Raw genomic sequence first — 24,668 nt, 5'->3', positions numbered from 1 at the left:
CTGTTGCTCTTCTGCCTCCCTGACCGCTGTGACGCTAACTCTACCTGTCACATCCCCCACCACAACAGCCCAAAGTGACCCCCACAGACCCACACGTCCAGTCCACACGGGCCTGAGGTCCAGCAGCAGCCGTTCTCAGACTCTACAGTCCTGTGAGTGCCAGGGCGTGGGAGCTGCCTTCATTAGGACTGTGTCGAGTAGAAGGGACAGTGTAATGGTCAGGGTGAAGGCTAATGGGGCACCAGGGAATCGAAGCACCTGCCCCATAACAGACAGGGACACGAGAAAACAATCAGCAGGGTCAAAGTTTGCGTGCTTTTAGGTACACAGTCAAAGTTTGATTGCAACATCCAGATCTTAACTTATCCATGTCTAAAACGTCTTCCACTCTTTTGAAATGTAGATCATATCATGAATGTTGTTTTGAAGTTATATAAAAACTTTAATATCGAGTATACAGTAAATTATAAATACATTTAAAGCTACACAAAAGGTTGAGATATAAATTTTTGGCAATATCACCCACCTCAAACCCTAGTGTAATCTTTGTGTTTATTTTTACACATAAAAACTTAAGTAAATGTAGTTTCAGTAGCTCAGAAATGTATCAAATGTTTATTCAAGGTCTTAAGACGCCTGGTGTTAATGACTGAAGTCGGGCTTGTGTGAGGTCAGCAGATTCACTTTTATGCTGCCACATTATGCCGAAGTCAAACGAGTGTCATGTCAGAACGCCTCCACATGTGACCCTGACCTCTCTGCACCACGTCCACCATTTATCCGCCCACAGCACCCTCTAAATCTGCCTTATTAGAGCTTTCCCGGGCCTTTCTCCTCTGCTTGTTGACACGACTGATGACTATAGTTCTCTCCCATCCCTCAAAGGACTGCAGTAAATCTCGTCTTTGCGCCAAATGAGATCATCTCCCTGCCGCCGCGCCGCTGAAATAGTGGGGTCTACGACGATGAGTATTGGTGATTTCCTTGGCTTTGTTTGTGCCATTAAGAAGAAGAAGGCTTGTTGTTGTGCCGTGTGGATGGATGGACTGCCATGGAGGCACTGTCTGGATCACCTGCTCCAGTGTATTTCAGCCGCTGATTAACCAAGTCCAGATTAATGTCCGCAGTATTTATGGCATTAAAAGACGGATGGCTCTAAACGTGAGTCTTTATAAATGGCTGCTCCCTATCTCCTAAAGGTCCTCTCTCTCTCGCCTTGCCCACCTTCCCTCTTCCTTTAATTACTGTGTTCATGCTTGACGGCCGCTGATGACTTGATTAAGCCTGCCCTGTGCAGTTCCAGTCTCTACCCTGCTGATAAATGACCCTAAAGCTTATTAACTTACTCATTGGGATCAATAAGCCGCTGGGCCTGAACACAGAGAAGGGTAAGAGGGGAAACTGCACAGATCAGCCAAGATGCATAGGGTCATGTGATCAGCACGGGTAGCCAATCACAGAGGCAGAGGGAGTGTGGTAAAGCGTCAATGCAACGTCTTCATTTGAACTGTCTCAGCAGAACTTTGATTTTGTTTCAGAAGAATGTCAGGAGATATCAAGACCTGACAGTTAAAAGTCTTAGTGAAGATTAGATGTAGTGCAGAATGTCCAAGGAAAGATCCAAGAACCAAATCAGACTCTTATTTATGTCATATTTTTAATTGCATCAAGAGAGGATATAGCTGTCTTGAATAAACAGAGTCTAATCTTTATTCATTTATTATGTGACATTCAATATTACTCTGTGACAAACACCTTGGAGATGTTTTGCGACACCTGATCTGGCCTAAATAAACTAAAGGTCAACTCCTCTGCTATTTTAGGAAGACCAAAGGTGTCCAGATATTCAATAAATCAACCACTGACCTTGACGGCTGACCAATCAGAACAAGGGGAGACTAAGGGCAGTTTTATGCTGAAAGGGACATGAGCGACAAGAGACAAAGTGCACAAATGTAATGAAGTTAACACAGAGGAATAGCGTGCATTGCAGCTGTCAATCATAGCAAGCTGCCACCTTAATGCTGTCAAATGTTAGCGTAACAAATGAATACTGGTGACTTATGTTGTTACTCTGAAGTCCCTCACAATACATTACTCAGCTCACCGGGTTTCATGGCACAGTGGTCAGCCTTTACGCATTAGCCGGCCCTGTGTGCGGGCTGGTGTGCACACAGGAGGTCCTCTGCATGAACAAGTGTCCATCTGAACCCGGCTCCCGAGGGACGCTCCTCCACTCCACCTGGACCTTTGCAGACAAAAGCCTCATCATTGGAGCTAATTTGGGCTGCAATGGAAGCGGTCAGCGTGAGGCAGAGCAGATATTGTGTTAAGGCGACGTCTCGGTCTAATCCCTGACAGACATTATGATAGATGGAGCTTCCATGTACTATCCTTTTATTGATGCTATTGGGGACACAGCAGTATTGATGTCTCTGGTCAATGATGTACCCACAAGTCTTTACATATGAATAACTTTTGCTCAGTTTTCATGTGGTGCTATCAGATGTTTCCTGTTTTCCTTCATGACTTGTTCCCAACTGGTTTGTCTTTACTAAACACGAGTCAACAAGGACCAGGCCATTCTTATTGTCTTCTCTTTTCCTACAGTTGTATTTGAATGTGGGCTGCAAGGTCTTCTGGGAAGTGCTTCTTAAGTTGATGTAGACCATTAATGTAACGGCAGCCTTCTTCAGACACATTGATTTGCAGCTTGAGCCTCAGCAGCACATGTGTGAGACAGACCACTTGTAAAATGATGTCATGAAGTATCCATATATTATATAACTTTAATAACTGCTTTTACATGTCTGTACATATATCATAATGCACTGCACTTGTCTGCTGGAGACAAGCCTGCCATTTTAAATGAAGTTCTGTAGATTGTTATTTTTCCCCTTCATGCAATACTCTGTTACTCATCATGTGATAATCAGCTTTATCAGTGATTTAAGACGTGCTAATCCTAATAAAGGATATATAGAAATAGATATAGGAATATATCATTTAATCAAGTTGAATGTCTTAAATACTGTGTACATTGCTGATTCTTAAACATAAACAACAGAATGTAGTATATATTGCATATCTCCTTGTCAATGCCTGGTTTAATTTGAAGCTACGCCGTTTTGGGCCTGGTTAGAACTCAAATGGGAGACCACCGGGACCACCGTGACCACCGGGACCACCGTGACCACCGGGACCACCAGGACCACCAGGACCACGGAACCACCGGGACCACCAGGACCACCGGGACCACCAGTCATCACTTCAGTTCAAACATGGTCCAGCCACTGCAGCCACCGGGCCTCGTATGAATGTGGTGTGTGAGTGGTGTTCCAAGGTGGCAATGGCTCAGATTGGCTGCCTTGCCTCTGTCAGTCTGCACCTGGGCAGCTGCGGCTACAACAAAAGCTTACCACCAGAAATGAATTAAATTGCACAGTGACTTTGAGTGTCTGGAAAATCACTAAAGAATAATGCAATAGTATTAGTAGTAGTAGTAGTAGTAGTAGTAGTAGTAGAAGTAGAAGTATTATTATGAAGAAACTCTCCACATGTTTGACAATTGCCAGTGATTTTTCAGGTAAAATATGATAAAAGGGCAAGGTCTGTACTGTTAACTCTTATTACTAGCCACCCTTTAATCTGCCTTGCTTCCTATTCCAAACAGTAACCAAAATAAAGCATTACATATCATACCGTAAGAGAGGAAATGGTTCAGCATAAAGTAGAGAGGAACTTGAAATTACCTGGGTTTGTAAATGTAGACAAATATTGAGTTTACTAATCCATGGGAGAACGCTGCAGTCAGCACTTCTCCATGAAAGAATTATAATAGAGCTGCTGAGATGTGCACTTTGAGATGAGTTCTCTTAAAAAAAAAATTGACATTATAAGAGAGGTGGAGTGCATCTTACCATATTCGCTTGTATTTGATGCTAATCCAGTCAATAAAACAAAACTACATAAACTACTTGAGTAATATATTGACTGTGTAGCAGTATCAAAAGTTTTGGTTAGTGACAAGTCTGTGATTATTTGTACATTTGTGTTTCATATTTTATGGGGCAGCTGTAGCGTGTGTGTGTGTGTGTGTGTGTGTGCGTGTGTGTGTTTGTGTGTGTGCGTGTGTGTGTGTGCGTGTGTGTGTTTGTGTGTGTGCGTGTGTGTGTGTGTGTGCGTGTTTGTGTGTGTGTGTGTGTGCGTGTGTGTGTTTGTGTGTGTGTGTGTGTGTGTGCGTGTGTGTGTGTGTGTGTTTGTGTGTGTGTGTGTGTGTGCGTGTGTGTGTGTGTGTGTGTGTGTGTTTGTGTGTGTGTATGTGTGTGTGTGTGTGTTGTGTGTGTGTGTGTGTGTGTGTGTTTGTGTGTGTGTGTGTGTGTGTGTGCGTGCGTGTGTGTGTGTGTTTGTGTGTGTGTGTATGTGTGTGTGTGTGTGTGTGTGTGTTTGTGTGTGTGTGTGTATGTGTGTGTGTGTGTGTGTGCGTGCATGCGTGCGTGTGTGTGTGACGGACTGGCCCTTCAGATATGAGTTTGTTTTTCTTCTTTTTGTGGTCTAGTCTTTTAAAATACATGATTTTACGCATTATTGAACATTTCATCATTTTCACTACATTATTACATTACATTGAATTCTAATAGTATTTTATCAGATGTTACTCTTACTCACAACAACATTTACTTAACCTTTTTCTTCATACTCTAGAACTTCCCAAACCTCTGAGACCCCAAAATAACTATGCAACTGACCCTCGACCTCCACAGCAAAATTAAATTGATGCTGGTTATAATTTGAACTGGAACATTTTGTGTAATCTGCCTTTATATTATTTATTTTAATAGTCTATTGTATTATTGTACCTAATTTCACCAAATCATACTGTTTCAATTTAGATCAAATAAAGTGTCATTGTTAAAAATATATATCTTGGAATCATCTCACAAACCCCAGCTCAGGTTCCTCACTGCCCCAGAAATGATTTTGTACTTCTACTTTGTAATTATGTTGAAGTAACAGTACTCTTACTTGTGCACTTCTAACAGCTGTAAGACTTTTGATCATCTAAATTGAAACGCAGACCTGATCACCACTTCTAATTAATAGCCTTGTGTTAGCGGATGAATCAATAACCATCAGAAGATTGTGTGGCCTCAGATACATCTCATGTGTTTGAAATTGTTAAGAAAGACACAAACAGATCAATGATGGCCCTCGCATTATAGGCGCCTGAGTCTGGTGTGTGTGGGGCCCCGGCAGTGCACCCGGTAACCAGAGCCGTAATGCTAGTCCACTTAGCATATGGCTTTTTGTCCACTGCACAGATGTAAACACAGTGGGGAGCCCGGTGGTAGCAGTAAAACATATAGTGCTTATAGGCTCCGTGTCCCAGAGGGCCAACAGCAGCAGGACACACACAGACAGAGCGACGATAAGGTCATTCTGCTCAATAAAGAGACACAAATATGGTGACAGAAGTGTGAAGTTTATTTAAGTACCACATCTCATATATGTTCTTTTTCTAGGTTAAAAGTCAGGCCCCATCATCACATATCGTTGCTGAACATCTGTGATTTGGTAAAGCAGTGATCCATTCAGTAATTTGAGGAATCAACGTTAAACTTATTTCTTTCATTGCACAAATCAAAATCTTGTGTTTGGGTTTATATTTATATTATTTTCTGCCTCATATTCCGCAGATTCCCCCCTAAAAATCTAGCAGTCAAATTGTCAATTGTGCTATTTGGTTGAAGAAAATGTGTTATTTGATTGATTTCTACTCAACAAAATCTGCACAGCCTTCTTAACCTATTTATTTATTTATTCCTTTTTGTATCTATGATGGCTTTTACTCTGTATTTTATCCGCTGTATTCTGACACTAATAACTGTTTGTATACTTGTTATCCATGTCTCTATGTCTGGAGCACTAGCCTGTTATGTCACTGTCCGTTTTCTGTCAATGTCATTAATGTTGTCCATGTGTGTGTGAGCAGCAAATCTACCCTCGGGTACAAATAAAGTTACCTTACCTTTATCTCAGACTTTTACCTGAATTAATTGCCAACATAGACGTGAATGTGCCTCATGCTCAAACCTGGTCACGTGTAGTTGTCTGAAGATGGCACAACCCTCCAGTGAACTAAATCCCTTCGTCATTTCCAAACCTGTCACAACAGCCACCGATGTTGATATCAACTGTCAAAGCGTCCACCCTAATGGCGGCTCTTCTTTAAAGTGACAATCTTAACAGATCAATGCTGAGACCAGGAGTCGGATTACAAAGCCCCGTCAGTGACCACACGTGAAGCCCGGGGAGCTCCCAACCGGCTCAACGCTGAGACATCCACTGACCACTACCTGCGACCTGGTAATCATGCTAAGTGCTGCTGTAGCCATCTTTAGTCTGGTCAAGTCACTTACTAGACGAGGGGAAGGAGAAGCGCTGAAAGGGCTAAAAGGGCACATGGTCGCAGGACGTTAAAGAGTTAGATGCCGGGAAAGGAGCAGTGAGGTGGCGCTAGGCTAGGGCCAAGTCATAAAGGCCTGTTAGGGAACATTAGGTGAGGAAGAGGGTCATAAGGCTTCATGAATGTTTCAGCAGAATGCGAATAAGTGACCGGGGCTTTTGTCTCCCAGCTCCACTGTCAAAGAGCTGTCATGACTCAGGGAAACAGTTCAGGCGGATGGTCTTGAGCGTTACAGTCTTTGGAATGATATACGTCTATGATTAGTACTTGTTGTCAATGGGTTAAAGTGTTTGTGCAAGCTTACATCTTTCAAGGGTTAATAATAGTTGCTGGTCTTTTGGGTTGGACCATATACAGCCTTTAACCTAAAACATGCACAGAACCTCTGTCCAAATGGGCTCACGTAGATCACTCAGGCTTCACTGAAGGATGGATGTAATGCAGTGGACAGATTTCACAATGGGAACAATAAAGAGTGTCCTCCTTTGCACCGGTTTACACTTTTCTCGTGCTTCTATCATTTTAGACAGTTGCTTTGATGAACAGGCACTTTTTGCTTCACTTAAGGCAGTCATAATGTTTTGCCTCTTTGGTGTAATTTCCCCACCTTATTTATCCAACAGTCCTCTGGACTTTGGTGTTTTTTGTCCTTTCAAATGGAGGCAATAAGCTGTGAGATATGTATCTAATCTCATCAAGTGCTTAGACAGTTGTTTTGAATTCAATCGGAGCACCCCAGGGCCCTCCAGGACAGGCTCCCCTTTGACCCCACAGGCCATTATGAACTGCGGTTGGTCACGGTTAATTGTCCTGTGAACAACAGGAGCGTGCCGATGTACTTGTGGATTGATATAGAGGCTCAAGAGAGTCTGTATTTGGATTTTTTATTGGCGTATGCGCTGAAATACACGAGACACATCTATGACCTCACCATTTACGCCAGAGCGCACAGGATTTGCGAGGCCCCCGTAGCCTTTACCTGCTCTGTACATTTTGTGTATATACTCAGACCAAGTAAATTAGTATTTTATTAGTATTTATTTTTATTTTATACATGCCTTATTTGATTGTTTTATTATATTATTGTCATTATTCATTGTTGTATGTTGCACCTTAACGCTAATGCAAGTTCCTAGTTTATGAGATTTTGTTCACTGACAATGGTAATAAACCTTTTTTCTGATTCCAATGCTGATTCTAAAAGAACATAGAAAAGACAAATAACACAGTAATAACATGCTCAAGTGGGCAGTATAAAGTAGTGTGTGGTAGGCATAACTGGTCTCATGAGTATAATTTAGCACTTGTCTGGTCTGGACCTACACACATTATTTGAGAACATCAAACTTAATGTTTAGCTCTGATTTCTGTCCCTTTTTTCTCAGTGGCATTCAAAAATCATGAATGTTTTCTACGTCTGATGAAGAATACCAACGCTAATGTAAACCATGTCTATTTGTGATGCTAGCTCTCAGTGAATGTGTGCAATCTGTGAATGCTGCTCCTCAGTGTGTGCATAAATGGAGAGCTTAGTCAGGATTATCTGAACCAACAGAGGCAGAGCAGTCACCTCATCTGTGCATGGGGCTTCACGGCTTCACGGGGCTTCATGGGGCTTCACGGCTTCACGGGGCTTCATGGGGCTTCATGGGGCTTCATGGGGCTTCATGGGGCTTCATGGGGCTTCACGGGGCTGCATGTGCTACACTACACTGTCCATATGTTAGAAATCCCCCCTGAGGACAGCACTGCAGGCAGCTCCTCCCACACTGGAGCAAGGTGCACTCAGCATCAGGACGAGCAGACCAATCCCATGTGCATGAAAATGTGTAAAAATAAATACTTTCAATGATTTCTAGTGGAAATATTCAACATATTCATCCCAATTCTGTTGATATACAATTTCTCAATTACTTGACAACTGTAATATGTATTTGTGATAATCTTAGGGTATTTTTCTTATGCTTTCAGTACCAACAAAACATCTTCCACCCAGTGACTTATCCATGGGTTCTGGAGTGATGAAGAGTACTTAACCATTTAAATCAAAATATTTGCAGATAAACAGTTTTAAAAAAACAAGAATGTTCCCTGTTAATCTTACTCAGTCAGCAAAATAAAAATATGAAATGAAAAAATCTAAAATCCTGTAAATAACTGTTGCTGGATGGTGCATTGTGGCGCTAAAGGTCTTGTCGGCCCCTCACACTTTCACATTCTCTGTCTCCACATGCAGTGTGTCTTTTCTGTTCTATAGAGCGGCATCCGCATGGGGTCCACTGTCCTCCCTGTCCTAAAGTATCAGGCGGGACACCCCAGGGCCTTCTAACATGTCCACCCCGCTGAGAGGGACATCGCCTGAGAATGGACGGCCTCTCTACATGGGGCAGCTCACTCCACAAGGCAACTGTCCCCTTAGATTTACACAGGAAAGATTCATCACCAAATACTAGATTCAACATTTACAGATGCTATGAAAAGAAGTGATCATTAAATAATACATTACCGAGCGCAGTAGAGAACTAGTTTTTCACATAATAGTAGGAAAAATATTTGCGTTAGTAGTTAATTATAGCGGTATTCATTGAAATGAGTTGGAGTGAGAAGTATTATCAGTAAAAGTACATGTATAGCAGAAGCAGGCTTATAATAAAATGATATAAACTGTGTAATCTGACCAACTGGGAAAAGTAATAGGACTAAAATACTCTGTACTGCCTTTCTAACATATTTAAAGGTACACTCTGTAGCGTCTTATCTCTCACCTTCTTGTCTCCATGGAGTAAAAAGCTACGTAGTGCACCTTTAACTTGACTAAACTTAGAGTAATGCATAGCGCTTCCTCTTCTGTATGTAAATGTTATGTTAGCGTGTGTTTGCGGGAGGGCAGTTCTCTACCTCTCCTTCCCTACGCTCAGCTCCGTCACCCTCAGGAATAACAGTTGGGTTCCTCACAATAGTCGTGCGCATAAAGACACACAAATAGCTCCCCATGAAGGATTGTAAAGTGTGGCACATGCTGAGAGGAACCCTATAACACTTTCCAACTTCATGAATCACAATCAGAGATGTTAAGCAACAAGACCTCCTCGCCAGGACGCATTTGAATTGGCTTAAGGGAGGAGCCCACCAGATACTTATGATATATGGCTTAATAGCATTTTCCTCTGCTATTATTAAGCAATCACAAGGTTATAGAGGACGGGGAAAAGCGGTTAATTTAGGTTAAGAACATGAATACATGGGTGTTTTAGGGATTTTAGTTTCACAGTGGTAAAAAATGCCACAGATGTCGTATCAATTAATAAATGAACAGAGGTGGAAATCAACAAATACAAAAGTAAAATTACTACAATAATTTTTCAAGGTATTTGTACTTTACTTAAGTACATTTCACAGTGGATACATTTAACGTTTACAGTATTTGTACTGTCTACTGCACTATTTTTTTTTAAGAAGTACTTTCAGTATGGTTTTAGGGGTAGTTCAAGTCCTGCTTTGAGCAAACATAATATACAAAATAATAATATGATAACAATACAAAAAATATACACATATACATAGTAGAAACATTGAGAAAGATCAGGTGATTTCTTTATCAAGATCACCACATTTCACTCATCAAAAATATTTTTTCTCTAACAATAACGTTTTAAAAATGTACTTCAATACAATAATGGCAGGATGGGAAATAAGTAGATTGTATATGCGATACTTTTACCTGAGTAAATATTTTGCTGCTGTATCTGTACAAGTAACAAAATTGAGTACTTCTCCCACCACTGCAAATAAAATCTTTTGAACGGGCAAAACGAATATACCAAAGGTAACTAGAATCACTCAAATAATAACTCTTCCATTATTTAAACTTTAGTCACAGACAGCGCTGTCTAAAAATCTTTGGCTTTCCAAGTTTGTCAAAAAGCAGGGCGGGAGACAGGATGAAACTACATCCAGATTAGAAGTAAACGACTCCTCGTTTGTGCGTTACCAGTCGTCACGAACTGTACCACAAACTGAAAACCACGTTAGAAGATCCTCTACCATTGCAAACAATTTAGGAATTGTAAGAATGTAAGAATTTACCCCTGAACTGTAAAACTGGTCTGTCCGGTTCTGGACACGTTACTATTGTGAGTAGGACTATTTATGGGGTCGTTTATTAATAAGTGTGATTATTCAAATCACAATGTAATCACAGCTAATGTCAATTTAGAAGCAAAATAAAGCTAAAATGTGGAGTACTTTATGGCTGTTTTTGTCACATTAAGTTTACTTTCTATTGTTAAAGCTGGTCATGTAATAGAGGAATTGTCAAAAGCAGTGAATAAAACTAAATTAAAGATTTCACTGTTGTCATAGTGTCAATAATCGTGGATAATTGTAAAATTGTGACGTTTCTTCTCTCAATAATCAGAACAACCTTTATTGCGAGTTATGATCAGTGCTTTTTCAGAGATCATTTCCAGTTTAACACTTTTTGGATGTATGATTTGTACATTAAAAGTTAAAATACGTTTTATCCCTTCTTAGAAAGCCGTATCTGGAAGTACAGTAAAGATAAAGAGAGCAGGATATGGGGAGGAGGGTGCAGCCCAAATATGCGCTCTCTCTGGGGACTGCCCTGGAACTCCACACCACCCCCACTGAAGAGGAGAAGGCCATCTGCCCACTCCACGCATCACCATCCACCTACAGGACACACACAACCACACCGGGCAATATGGAGGAGATTTAGACCCCGTTTGATCTGCGTCCCGAGGAGAAAAAGAGATCTGGCGCTGAAGGAAAACATGAATGAACCGTAGAACACAAGTAGATCATCACAGAGGAACGCAGCCATTCAAACACAAATGTCCACTGCCAGTTTAAAGGCAGAAGTCATGCAGATAAAATAGGGCCGAGCCTCAGCTGTCAAGAGGATGCAAGACTGAAGTTACAATTGTTGTTTGGATCCAGTGTTTACATGCGTGTTTGTGTTTGTGTTTTGGACAAATGTAACACAATAATCAAATTGTAATGTTTCCTTTTTCTCTATTAAATCCATTGGTTTCAGAGTGATAAAAATGTAGTACAAAAAACTAAACATTATATAATTTGAATGGCCTGAAGTCCTAAAAACAAGAAGCTGAAACCCAAGGACAATATTACTAGCATAAAAAAAAAAAACTTCATTTGTCAGTGCAGGCTTTATAAATCATTTAAATATTGTAATACTTTAGTTCAGTTAATCTTACACAGCCACAAATACATTTAAAGCTGTGTATTTTAAAATTACATTTACAGTATCTAAAATCAAGTTGCTATAACATTGTTGGAAACATTGCAACTCCAAACCCAAATTTATGTTCAAGCAGAACTAGAGACATCAGCTTTACATATTTGCATCACGAATTATTAACGTCTTTGGAGAACCTGACCGTTTAAAGGATTCCGAGATTTCCTTACATTTGAACACAATAACAACCCGCTTGGCTACGGCACATACATTTACTGAATGATTTCTTGCACAAAAGGTAAACTGCGCGTACAAGTTCCTCCATGTGGATCGTGGTGTGTTTGCAGCCTGGTCTGAGCTGCTGCAGACAGAGGCACAGATGGGCTGAGAGCTGCAGTGGTTGTTTCACTGTGGACAGAGGCCTCCACATCAGCCTAGTAAAAGCACAAACACACACAGACACACACACACACACACACACACACACACACACACACTATTGACAGCTATTAGGAGATCAATACAGCCTAATACATCAGAGCACTGGACCACTCAGCTCCACTGGCTTAGCAGATGAGCAGCGGAGGAAGGAGATATGACTTTATCCTCTCCTCAAACACAGGCGCAAAATGTGGTGAATTAAAAAAAAACACTTTTGCAAATCTTGTCCTATTGTGTGCAAAGACAGGCAAACTTTAACATAGTGGGTTTAGGTCTTGCACTCGTTTAAGCCAAGTGCTCTCCCTTATGCGCCGCCATCAATTTAACCATTTATTACAAAAAATCCTGTCTGTATCATTGCAGTTAAGACTTTTTTTTAACTTAAATTAACATATATCACCTATCAATGGTGTAAAAGTGTATTGTAAGTTAAAGTACACAACTGACTTTTTTTTTAGGTATCTGTAGTACTACACTACATTTCAACAGGACTAAAGTACTTTCTGTGTGGTTTGAGTGGATATTTTTTAGTTCATCGTGACAGAAAATATACATACAAAAAGTCTAGAAACATTGAGACATTGATTGACTAAAATAATGAAGACAGTTCTTTATCATGATCACCACATTTGAGTCTTTAATAGAAAATCTGCCCAGAATACTTTTACTACATTTTAATCTTAATCTTTAATCTTTACACATGATGAGTAGCTGTACTTTTACTTCCACCATTGCAATAGACGTAAATATCCAGTCTATGGTCAGGACATTATAAGTTTGCAAGATCAGATCAGTTTTTGCTCTTGAAATCATAGTTTATATTATAGTTTATAAGGAGCGGGTAGAGTGGCCAAACTTGTACTGAAATAAATGAACCGTTACTTCAAAATACTAATACCAAAGTAGTGGTTTAGGAAATTACTCAAGTCGCCCAGCCATTTAGACAACATTAGGCTTCCAACATTTAGAAGTGGTCAAATCATTCCTCATCGTAACATCTCAGAGGGAAAACCCACAGCCACTAGAGTGTCCCACTAATGCAATGCTTTTATTAATATCAAACCTCAATTACACTGCCACAGATGGCTCTTTGGAGAGAAGTTGCCAGGGAATTAAACACGAAATCAATGTGTATTATAAACAACTACCAAAAGACTTCCCTACGCTCCGAAATGGACCAATCAGAGAGGCGCTATTAAAAGCAGCCTTTAGCACGGCTCGCTAACAATGTCCGTATCTCAAAAGTGGCAGCTCATTCTCCTTCTGTCTGTCTGTCTTTGTTCTTTTTCCATCCCTCTCCTCCGCCCCTCGGCTACTGGAAAACCACAGAGGGGAGTTTCTGTCCCATACAAAGCCAGTCTTGGGGGCCGTATACTGTAGGTGGGAGGGGCCCGGGCCAATATAAGCTGATCAACACTTGTTCAAGCATCCACATTAGGACTATTTGAAATGCTGGGGAGGCAGTTAAACATTGGGCGAGGAGCTGACCCCTGACCCTCCAGGCTGCTGTCCATCCGTTATAGAAAACAAACATGTGGTCTTATTGGAGAGGAGCAGACATGAACTGGACTGGACTGCTCACATGTCTGTGCAGTTATATTGGGGGACAAGACAAAATGTGAAATTGGAAAACATTGGTCGTGAAGCGCAATGTGTAAACGTCTAATACGGACCTCAATGTGTCCGAAATGTTAACTCGTTCATTCATTTTCTGCCGCTTGGTCCCGTTAGAGGTTGAGGGTGACTTGAGCCTATCCCAGTGACTTTGGACCTTAGGCGGGGTTCTCCCTGGACAGGGGCCAACTCGTCGCACTGAAATGTTAACTCAACTTTTTTTTTAAACACCTTTTGTAGCTGCACAAAATAGATGTCTTGACAATGTTTTTGGAAAGTTGAAATGTTAACTCAACGTTCCCAAAAACTATGGTTGAATGTTTAAAAAATGCATAATATACTTACAGAATAATAAACTATCTTATTTAATTCACATATTTTAGATAATTAGACCAGTGATTCTAATACTTTCCACACGAAGTACCAGAAAGAAAATATTTGGCCTTAAAAGTACCACCAGCTCTAAGTCTGGTCGATGAAATGACAATTTCAGGACTAAACTGGGTATAAATAAGGTCTAAAATAGGAAAAAGATGAGATCTAAGTAGTTCTGTCCACGGAATAAAACGACGGAGGACATAAATGTGAATAGAATTGACTCAAAACTAAGCAAATACTGGAATTCCACGTATCACACTGCGTTAGGCAATCATGAATGAATGAACTGAATAAAATAATAAAACATCTTACCAATAGTTTAACTTGGCTCAATTTTAATGATAAATGAATTTAGATGTGTGTGTTTGTGAGCCCTTGGACATTTCAACCTCTTTAAATCTGCTTGGTACAACTTGCCTCTGATTTGTCTGCAATAACTCGACACAAAGCGTTGTACTCTTGCACTAACTAACGTTCAATTCACTGTTTGCCAGACGACACGCCCCCCCAGAGTGAAGTGTGTCGACCCGGGGGTGAAAGGTCACATAACACCACGCAAAGACAAAGACTGGACCCACATTGTCTTTTACCCCACTCTGTCACCAACACCGCTTCAGCAACTCAACACGCAAATGATGCTCAACGACGTGAAGGATATTTTGATTGCTGTATATTCTGTTTGCTCTGTGATAAAGATCTAGATGGCGGGACGTGACACATGTGGGCCAGTTGGTGACAGAGTGAGGGCAGATGTCAGCTCCTTTGTGCACAGGACAGACCACCTCACTGCACCACTACATTGTCATTCATTGAGTCCACAGGGGCTTGTTCATTTTCAGTCGAAGCATGCAGACTCCTTTTATTGGCCTTTGTGATGAGTGGCAAAGTCACTCAGCGTTAGCTACACAAGCACGGCCCACACCCGATTCAAAATGAGAAAAATTGCAAAACGGAATTACCATGCGCTCATTTTTAATCACAAAAAGGTCATGACAAAAACAGCTTTGATTACAGATTTACATGGAAAATATATTACATAAATAATATTAGTGTTCACGCAATAACATTTAGACAGCACTGCTTTTCAAGCCTTTGCCATAAATAAGACTGAAATAATAATTTAGATTAAGCGTGATTGTATTTACACAGAACCCACAAAACGGCAGCTTTGAGCAACAAAACAACACAACTATAAATAGATTATCAACTATAAAAAACACAACCAATTCTGAGCCAAGTAGAATTTACATTTAGAAACAATAAATAGTTAAGCTTTCAAATAAGGGTTCTTAGTAAGCTATTTATAAGGTAATAAGCACTAGTTATTTGTTTCAGGTATTTACAAGATTTATCACTTATTGAAAAAAGTTGGACAAACATTGTATTGATGCTCTAAAAACATTTTGTACATGGTTAATTAACACACACATGTTTTTGGGAATGCTTATCAACATTATAAGGTAAAATAACCCATATTAAAGGCATAGTGCATAAAACTAGTGCTTATTAATTTATTATAAACAGTTTACTAAGGAACCATATTTATAAAACATTGCTGGATAAATACGAAATTAAATATTGTGGGATTTGTGCATTGGTTCTACTGTTCAAGTCTAGTTCCAAGGCCTGTATTCTGGGTTGATAACTGCTAGTCCTGTTAATCCATAATTAGGACTGTTGCATATCTGTGTTTTGGAACTATCCTGCTGAGGTGAAGGTGGAAGAATCACCGTCTGCTCCAAAAGCGGGTTTTCTGCAAAAAAGATGACAAAACCTGTATCATTACGCTTCCAAAATACTATTGAATTTTCCAACAAATATTTTAGACTTCATTACTGTAGTAAAAGTCACGCTAAATCTCTCTTCACAAACGTATCCAACTCACAAATTTAGATAATGTCAATTAAATAGGAAAAACAGACCTACTTTTGTGACTTTGCAAGTGGAATTTCAGCTCCAGATCTTCCTGGAAAGAGGCCCCGCACATGTCACAGGGAAAAGGCTTGTCCCGGGCGTGCGTGCGGCGGACGTGGCTGTCGTGCGCGGCGTGGGAAGCGAAGGCCTTCCCGCAGTGCTTACATTTGAATGGCCGCTCTCCGGAGTGCTGGCGGATGTGCGTGCGCAGGATACTAGAGGCTGTGAAGGCCTTAACGGGAAAATTAATACAGTTATTATGGGAGAAAAAACTTATAAGATTTGTTTTTTTTTCTTTTTAAAGTGAAGTACAGGCCAACAAATCGCCTCTGACACACGTTTTGCGTCATGCATACAATGGAAAGTGAGCAGACGGTTTAAAAATATGCCATCATTTTAGTGATATTACAGATGTCGTCTTTGTGCAATAATCACATAACAATAGGAATTCAGGAGAAACTACATAAACTTACAATAGTGCTTTGTTAATTTCGTTCAACTGTGCGGTCAATGAGAAAGAGAATGAGCTTAACAAACCCTTGTCAGGGTTTATAAAAAAAAAAAAAAGGGGAGGATTTCTGAAGAGAGAACAAAAAACGTCTGCTCATTCCAAAGCTGTAAATGTTAAAGTGGGCCGCGGTGGACAAAAGGATGGGCGATAATTAGACGCTAAGTGTGTCCGCGGAGCGTGCCCGAGGAGGGACAAGGCGCTCCGGCCAAATGCGCTGAGAAACAAGGCAGTGCTAAATGGGACTGAGATGACACGGCTTCAAAAGAGGTAAAGTGGGGAGAGGTGGGGCCGAGAGAGCCCGCAGGCCGCACTTAGGCCTTCTCCAAAACTAATAAAGGAATTAATATTTAATCACGGAAACGAGCCTAAATCCTGCCACTTCTTCACAAGAGGCCTAAACTGTGCCGTTATAAGATATCAATTAAAATAAAACCAACGCTGTTAAATGTCTTAAACACGATGCTATAGGTTAGGTAAAATAAATGATAGTGTTTTTGTACCTTGTTGCAGTAGACACATTTGTAGGGCCGTTCTCCAGAGTGCACGCGCATGTGTTTGTTGAGACTGGAAGACTGTGAGAAACTTTTTCCACAAACAGAGCACTGGTAAAATAAAGAAATAAAACAGTTTGATTAAGATCATTTATTTACTTAATGCAAAAATGAATTTTGTATAATTTTATGAAACAACATCAAGAACCGAGGAGCTGTCCGTTCAGCACCAGCTCCATAATGTAGCGCATAATTGAAACCTGCCTTTTACGCACTTGGAGAGCATTTTACCTTGTGTGGTCTGTGTTTTTCGTGCACGTGGAGGATGTGGATTCGTAGTCGGTCCCTTTTCTCAAAGGATCTGTTGCAGAGATGGCAGGGGAACTTTCTGTCGCCCTGATCCACGCAGCGGGTGTACTTCAGGTGTTTGTCTCTGTAATATTTATAGGCAAAAACCTTGCCACATCTGTCACATTTGAAACCTTCACCAGTATCTGTAAAATAATATGGACAATTAGCATATTTCTTTCAACGAACGAACATTGAATCAACTATAATGTATTTGATGCTGACCTTCAGTGGGAAGAATCATGCTGTTGTCTCTGCTGTCTTTCAGTGTGAGCGGGATGCCCAGAAACTGCATGTAACAGTCCCCGTACCAGACGAGCAGCTCCTGGCCCGCTCGGATCTCCTTACAGGCCTCGTAGAAGATCTGGCTCTGCACCTGCACCGCCGTGAGGTTCTGCTCCTCCGGGAAGCGCGCGCACTTCACCAAAGACATCCAGTTCCCACAACCGCCGCGCCCGTCCACGAAGTGACTCAGGCGCCCGTTCTCAAACACCTGAGAAGTAAACGTTTGCGCCTTAGAACAATTGTTGAGGGCTGTAGGTAATTAACTGGTGGAAAAAAAGAGTCCTGAATGTCACACTTTACCTCCCACATCAACGTGTTATCGTCGTATGTTTTGATCTCGCTGGTGTTGACCACTTTGCCTTGGAAGGGGCCAAAGCGCGTGCCTTTGGGGATGTTGTTTTTACCTGCAAACACTCCACAGTGCGTCACGTTTCCCCAGGCCGCTTGGAGGATGGACAGTCCTGGAATAGAATAACACAAAAGTTTAGTTTACTCCAAAATATATATATTATAATTATAGTGAAATTTGATAGATGCTTACCTTCTGGCAGATCAAGTGAATCTTTATCCAATGGAAGAACGTAGTTTTCAGACACTGACAAATGAAATAAAGCAAAAGATCTTTGTTATTTTATTGCCATAATTTTAAAGAATTCATAGTGCGGGTCTGGTGCGCGTTTTCTTACCTGGGTTTTCTATCAGAGACACTCCTGAAATGGCATGTCCCACGCCGCTGTCTTTGCCTCCAGAGTACCCGTACAGCGCCATGAATAAGTCGTCCTCACTGAAGTTGAACGCCCTCTTCACTGGGCCCCTCTCTGCGCCGCTCCTCAGCTGCCGGAGCGCGTTCTTGGGCGGAGAGGCCACGGCAGAGGACACCGTGGAGCAGGACCTCTCACTGGACGGACTTCCCCTGAACTCCGGGGAGGACAGCGGCCCGGCAGCGTGCTCTGTCACGACTGCAGCCATCTCCTCCGGTTTAGGGTACAGCGCGTGCCCGGGCAGCATCTGGCTCACATACGGGTTCAGCATGTGCTCGTGCAGGAGAGGCGCGTGGGTTTGGTTCAGAAACGCGGTATTTCCATTTGCACCGTGCGCGTTAAAATGAAAAGATGCGTCTGACACGAGGCGGCCCAGGGACTTGAGCGGATGCAGAAGGTTGTGCGGGCGCGGGAAGAAGTCCATGAAGGGGTGCGGGGGCATCTGGGCCGGGTACAGACCGCGGGCAGGGCTGATCTTGAGTGCGCCCGGGTGGAAAGTCTTCAGGGGCATCATGGACACAGACATGACGAGGGGGGAACTTCAAGACGAGCTGTGAGAGTGTCCTTCAGAGAACATTAGGAGGGAGACGTATAAAAGTTTAATGCAAGAAAACTAAAAGAGGAAACAGGAGCTTTACCGCACATAAATCAATGGCTCTAAGTTTGGCATTTTACGCACCGATGTGACCTATTGACCTGATGGGTAAAGGCGTATTTATTTTTAACACTTAGAGATTTCTACTACTGCAATATTGGTCAGATTTTACACATAAGAGAAAACAGTGCAATACTGGGGAGCTAATTTTGCAATATTTCCAGCCCAATGCTCCCAAAATGATTCTTTGCGCTGTAAAACAAGGGCGCACTTCACGTCCCTGTGTTTTTTAACCAATCAGGCGGTAAATAGCGGGACAAATCAGGGTCAACAGCGGGCCAGAGCAGAGGTCAACGTTAATGAAGCGCGCTATAGACTTTACAATGACCCGGTGGTATTTAAAAAAGGCACCGACACAGCGATCGTTAAGAGCTGCATTTAGGCTCAAATAAATCAGACAAGAAATAAAGTTGAAAGTTGAAAAAGCTGAAGCAATTTTCTCAACGCATCAAATCTAAAATCATGGTTAGAAATCACGGGTCAAAGTTCTTACCTGGTTGTCTAAATGTGAGAGGAATGAGGTATCGTGAGTGTCATATCCAGGGCGCGTCAGATGTCGTGCGTCCTCTTCGCGTGTCTGGGACGCTCTGTGGTCATCTGAGGGCACCTCCACTGTATACAGTCCGGCCTCGCTCCTCATTGGCCAGTGCGCCTCAGCCTCATGCATCTCAATGACCCCACTAACACTGTCTTATCCACTGACCAACCCACCCGCAGCCCGCACCTTTAACTTCTCTGCTGCTTTCTCCCTAATGCATTTCCATAGAAGACCCCCACGCACGCACGCACGCACGCACGCCCGCGGACACTAGGCCCATGTGAGGGACCTCATCGGGGGAGGCTATGGTCTGTTATGAGTTGAATGTGGTGAATAGGACGACGCACAACAATAGTGGAGGAGGCCTTGTATCTTGATCGAGCTAATGCAATGGAAACGCGTTCTTATTCATGGCTGGATGGTGAATTACGCTGGTGAGGAAAAATGTTGTTTTGGTGTCGTTGCGCAGTCAAAATGGGAAATTCAGGAAAGGCTATAATAGTTTTTGTTCACCAGAAAGAGTTGTAAACTGTGGATGACAAAGAGCTATGAATCAATGACGTTATTAACTTCGATGGGTGTAACATGGCATAACCACTCATAAGAAGAGATGTTTATTCGACCCAAAGTTCTATATAATTCTATAATAAAGCAGGAAAAAATTCAAATAATTGCTATAGTGGCTTCGGTTTACATGCTCACTAAAAATATGTTCATTACCTGATTTCTGGAGTAATCTTCTGTTACAAAAGTACATCTGAAGTGAGTAATTTGATTTATTTTGGATTATTTACATTTGAGCAGGGTTTGTCAAGGAACTTTAAAAAAAATGGCAAAAATATTTTGGCAGGACAAGAATGAAAAGAAGGGGACATATTACGCAAAATAATTTTTATGAGCGTCTAGCCATTTGATAACATAATTGTATTTTTTATGGATTCTTGCATGTTTGATTGTTTGTCCTGTATTCGAGACTCAGAAAAGCCCCGTTTTCACCTACCTCTGTCCCCACCCACATTACGGTACTTAGTGTGTGATTATTTAAGACAAACTAAGACTTAGGGATACAAATTTCCAGTTGTCATTCTTATAAATAAACACATACATTGAAAACATCCGCTTAATTGTAGTGAAAATCTCACTACAATTTCACTAAGAGGCGGGGCCTACATTGCAGTGGTGCAGCTCTGGCTACTGTTGTGTCCACCTTACCACAGTGTCCATGCATGCTGGGTATGAATGAGTGAATGAAGGACAACAGATGGAAATTATCCCGACCAAACAAACAAATAAAGAAGCTGTTGCGGTTGCAGGCTTTCATGCGCACTCGTGAGACCACGTGCTCACGGAATCATTTATTACAGGGAAAAGGGTTCCAGGGTCCAGAGAACATTTCAATCCAACGGAAAGAATCCGACGCACCTCCGCCGGCCCCGCCCACGGCCCCGCCCACGGCCCCGCGGCACACGGAGCTCCTCTCGTAAGACCACCTGCACTGTGAGCCCGGGTTATCAGTTCTGCAGTTTTGAACAGGAAGTCACTTGTCCAGATTCTATTGCCGTTCTACAAACTAGGATCTGTATGTTGTAGTTTAACACTAAATACAAGAAAAATCATAATATATCTCCTTTAAAGATTGGCGAGTCAGGTTCCATTTTAAAATGTATGTTCTTTGTCTCCCAAATACACTAGTGTCACATCGTGATGATCAGATGTCTCTTTAGCATGTAAACATCAGCTCTAATTATTGGGTTATCTGATTTTGTTCTGGCCATGTAGATGTGCCCAATGATAAAATCCATTTCATCAACGAAGGATGAGTATTTTTTCCCAGGACAGATTACCTATTTATTAGCTCGATTTAATACAAAATCCGTAATCAAAATGTTTTGCTGACGTGAATGAGAGATGTGATACTTATTGTTGAGCAAAATCACAATGCGCTTCCAAAATGTCTTCTGGCTTTGGGTGAGCCTCATGAAGAGCCCTGAAGTTTACAGACAAAAGCAGAGCAAAAGCAGGATACTGCAATAACAGAATTCTTTATTTACAAGGCAAATAGCATCAGCGAAGCCATATTAGTTCACAACTTGCATAACTGTGGTTCGAACTTCTCTTATATGTCTAACTTTGCATAAAACGCTCACACACACACACTAAAGGTACAAAGGTGGATGTACATACAGTGCGACTCCTGTGAACAATGCCGAAAAACCAAACCGTGAGGAAAACACAACAGTTAAGCTTTCCCATGAGAAAGTCCATAAAGTATTTTACATATTGCTTCAGTATCCCTTCAGTTAATAGATGTTCCACCCGACAGTGACGAGAAAATGGAAAAGAATCCCCAAGCCCAGCACACAAGCGCAACGACATGAGACAAATCGTGTGTGACCATCTTCAGCAACCATTCAATATTGTACACAAGTCATTATACAAATTTATACAGACACAAGTGTAATGTACAAGAACAAAGACGGACAATCTAAGGCAATATGCTAGGGTTTTTAGCATTTTAGCGTTGCGTCTTAGCTCTAAAATTGGCAGACAATACAAAAGGGCATTTCCAAAACACATAAGCGGAAAAATAGTTCTGTTTTAGTGGCCTGAACAGTTGTAGTATGTAGGGGCAAAATTTCAGCATTTGCTCCCGTCCTCATTATAAATGCTAAAAAATGCACTGCTACCACATGGCTTTTCAAAATGGTGACAATCTTTGGAAATTTTGCAAAGGGCTTGTGAATCACTCTTTCAAATGGCTCAAAAAGGCTAAGCTTGTCAGTATTTTACAATCAGATTTATCAAAAAGTGATGAGCAAAATGTATGCAATTTCTGCTACAACTAATTAGTAATTTCACCACAACAAAAAAATGGCCATCTTTGCATGTTCCTCTCCCTCCTTGACTTTAATGACAATACATTCAGAATGGTTCGATCCAATGCGTCTCACCCTGTCAAATGACATCATACGTCTGGGCCAAAAGTAAGATATGGAATCCAATTGAAATATTGAGTATTTGGCTTGCTCCACGTCTGTCCTGGGTTAAAATAGCTCATATAAAAAAGTTTTGCAGAAAATTTGAGGTTAGAGAAAGTGACTTGATATTTTGTGACGATCAAACTGAGAGCAACACTTTTATAGTAGTAGAACTTACTGCCTGAGCTCATAAAATATGGCTAAGTGACCTCTGCGATAAATGAACAGCTGGAGGCAGGAAGAGCACAAACGACTCCGCCCTCCGTCCAGCGCTGCATAAGAGAATGTAGAAAGTATGCGTGGATGTGTAGTTTTTCTTGGTACAAACTGCAATTGAAAAAAGAAAAAAAAAGAAAAAGGAAAAAAAAAAGTTATTTAATACTGCATCCAAACGTGGAGCAAAAACGTGTCCTTTTATTTCAGGAACCTGTACAAAAATACAAAAAATAAAAGAAAAATAAAAGACACAAACCTCACAAGATTCTCAAGTAATCGTTATTGCTCATTTTACATCACACCAGAAACAGTTTGCAACTAGCAGCTCCAGACGACAAAGAAAGCACACTTTTGATTTTTGTATGGCTGTGTTGAATTTGTCCTGTCATATTTTTTTTCCCATATTTTTTTTTTTAATGTTTTGTGGTGTTCTATGCTAAAGGCAGAGAAGCAAAGCGATAATCTGTACACTGTATACACCGCACACTCCGGTCTGCTACCCTCCACGCGCCCGTCCCGACCGTACCAGGGCGTCGGAGCACGAAGGCCCCCGAACACAACCCAAAACCCCCAACCTGCCCCACGCCGAGAGCAGATCTGACCAGACAGGAGAGCCTCAAGGAATAAAATAAATAGAAAAAGCTTTACTCATCATATGTACAATCTCTGTAATTGTATTTGATTTTGACATCTTCTGAAACTACAGGACCATTGTATACTCCATTGATCAGGTTAATAGACTTCTCAGAAAGAATACAACCACTTATTTTTTAAAAGTGCCTCGTACACTTTTTAGAAATAGTTCTCTCATTGCTACAAGGATAAAGAATCATCTAAAATAATTAAAATGAGTCTATACAGAAAAATAAAACTTAATTTAATACACTATATAAACCTCTTCACTAAATCAATCTAATCTTACAACTCGCTAGTCCACTCAAGCCATTCTGCAGTGTTTTTCAAGATCAGGTTTTTTTCAACCATATCTTCATTCATCACTTGATTCTTACAGGGAAACAAAAAAATAAACCAAAAATCTGATTGAAATCAGGTTAAAAATCATGAACAGCAAAAAGGCAAAACAGCTAACTGTATGAGCTCCGTTCATAATTCAGCATCACGCGAGTCTTTGCTGCTGTTTGGATCTCTGTGGAAAATCCTTTTGAGATGAGATTGTGAATGGCCGTCGTCCACAGAGAGAAATACATTCATCAGCAGGAGGGACCCCAGCCACCGCCGCCCTACAGTCACGTCCCACACCAGGAGGGAGGCCTTCGGTAAGTCACTCTATGGTGAATGCGGCTGGACAGACTGGCTCAATATGGGGCTTTCCTCTGGGGGGGGGAACCAGGCGCAAGACGAGCCCCTGACCCTCTTTTTGGACTAGACCATTTGATCTCGGGCTGGGGCTGATCCAAGAGGCCAGTTGTTTACATAAATTGTACAGTCTTTAAAGGGCTCCTTGCGCCAGCTGATCACTGAGGTTCATGTCCATTACTCCAAGGGTCAACAGTATTTCTGAAAGAGACCAAAATGAATCAGTGACACCATTAGTATCATTATTAGTATCATTATTATTAGTAGTATCATTATTAGTAGTATCATCATTATTAGTATTATTAGTAGTATTAGTATCATTATTAGTACTAGTATCATTATTAGTATTAGTATCATTATTAGTACTAGTATCATTATTAGTATTAGTATCATTATTATTATTATTAGTAGTAGTATCATTATTATTGGTAGTAGTAGTATCATTATTATTGGTAGTATTAGTATCATTATTATTATTAGCATTAGTATCATTATTAGTATCATTATTAGTACTAGTATCATTATTAGTATCATTAT

General features: G+C 41.1%; 2 protein-coding genes across 6 annotated transcripts in view; both read right to left on the bottom strand.

Annotated features, from left to right (window-relative positions):
• Positions 1-15,730: 15,730 nt before the first annotated feature.
• On the bottom strand, positions 15,731-18,973 carry prdm14 (PR domain containing 14). Its single transcript, XM_072450422.1, is given in 8 exon segments — positions 15,731-15,870; positions 15,990-16,263; positions 17,043-17,144; positions 17,325-17,527; positions 17,607-17,874; positions 17,967-18,127; positions 18,208-18,261; positions 18,353-18,973. Coding segments are annotated over 8 exon segments (1,803 nt in total). The 5' UTR covers positions 18,954-18,973.
• Positions 18,974-21,643: 2,670 nt separating this feature from the next.
• The window catches only part of ncoa2 (nuclear receptor coactivator 2), a 48,022-nt gene continuing 44,997 nt past the window's right edge, over positions 21,644-24,668 (bottom strand). For all 5 annotated transcript variants that reach the window (XM_072450767.1, XM_072450766.1, XM_072450765.1 and 2 more), the window contains one exon: positions 21,644-24,332. In XM_072450767.1, the coding sequence (XP_072306868.1) occupies positions 24,321-24,332 (12 nt within the window). In that variant the 3' untranslated portion in view covers positions 21,644-24,320. The remainder of the gene's footprint in view (positions 24,333-24,668) is intronic.

This window comes from Eucyclogobius newberryi, unplaced genomic scaffold, assembly GCF_026437365.1.
Source record: "Eucyclogobius newberryi isolate DKJ021-1_F unplaced genomic scaffold, fEucNew1.0.hap1 SCAF_18, whole genome shotgun sequence".
NCBI classification, from domain to species: Eukaryota; Metazoa; Chordata; class Actinopteri; order Gobiiformes; family Gobiidae; genus Eucyclogobius; species Eucyclogobius newberryi.
Note: the sequence above shows the minus strand (reverse complement) of the source record. Positions and strands in the feature narration are given on the sequence as shown.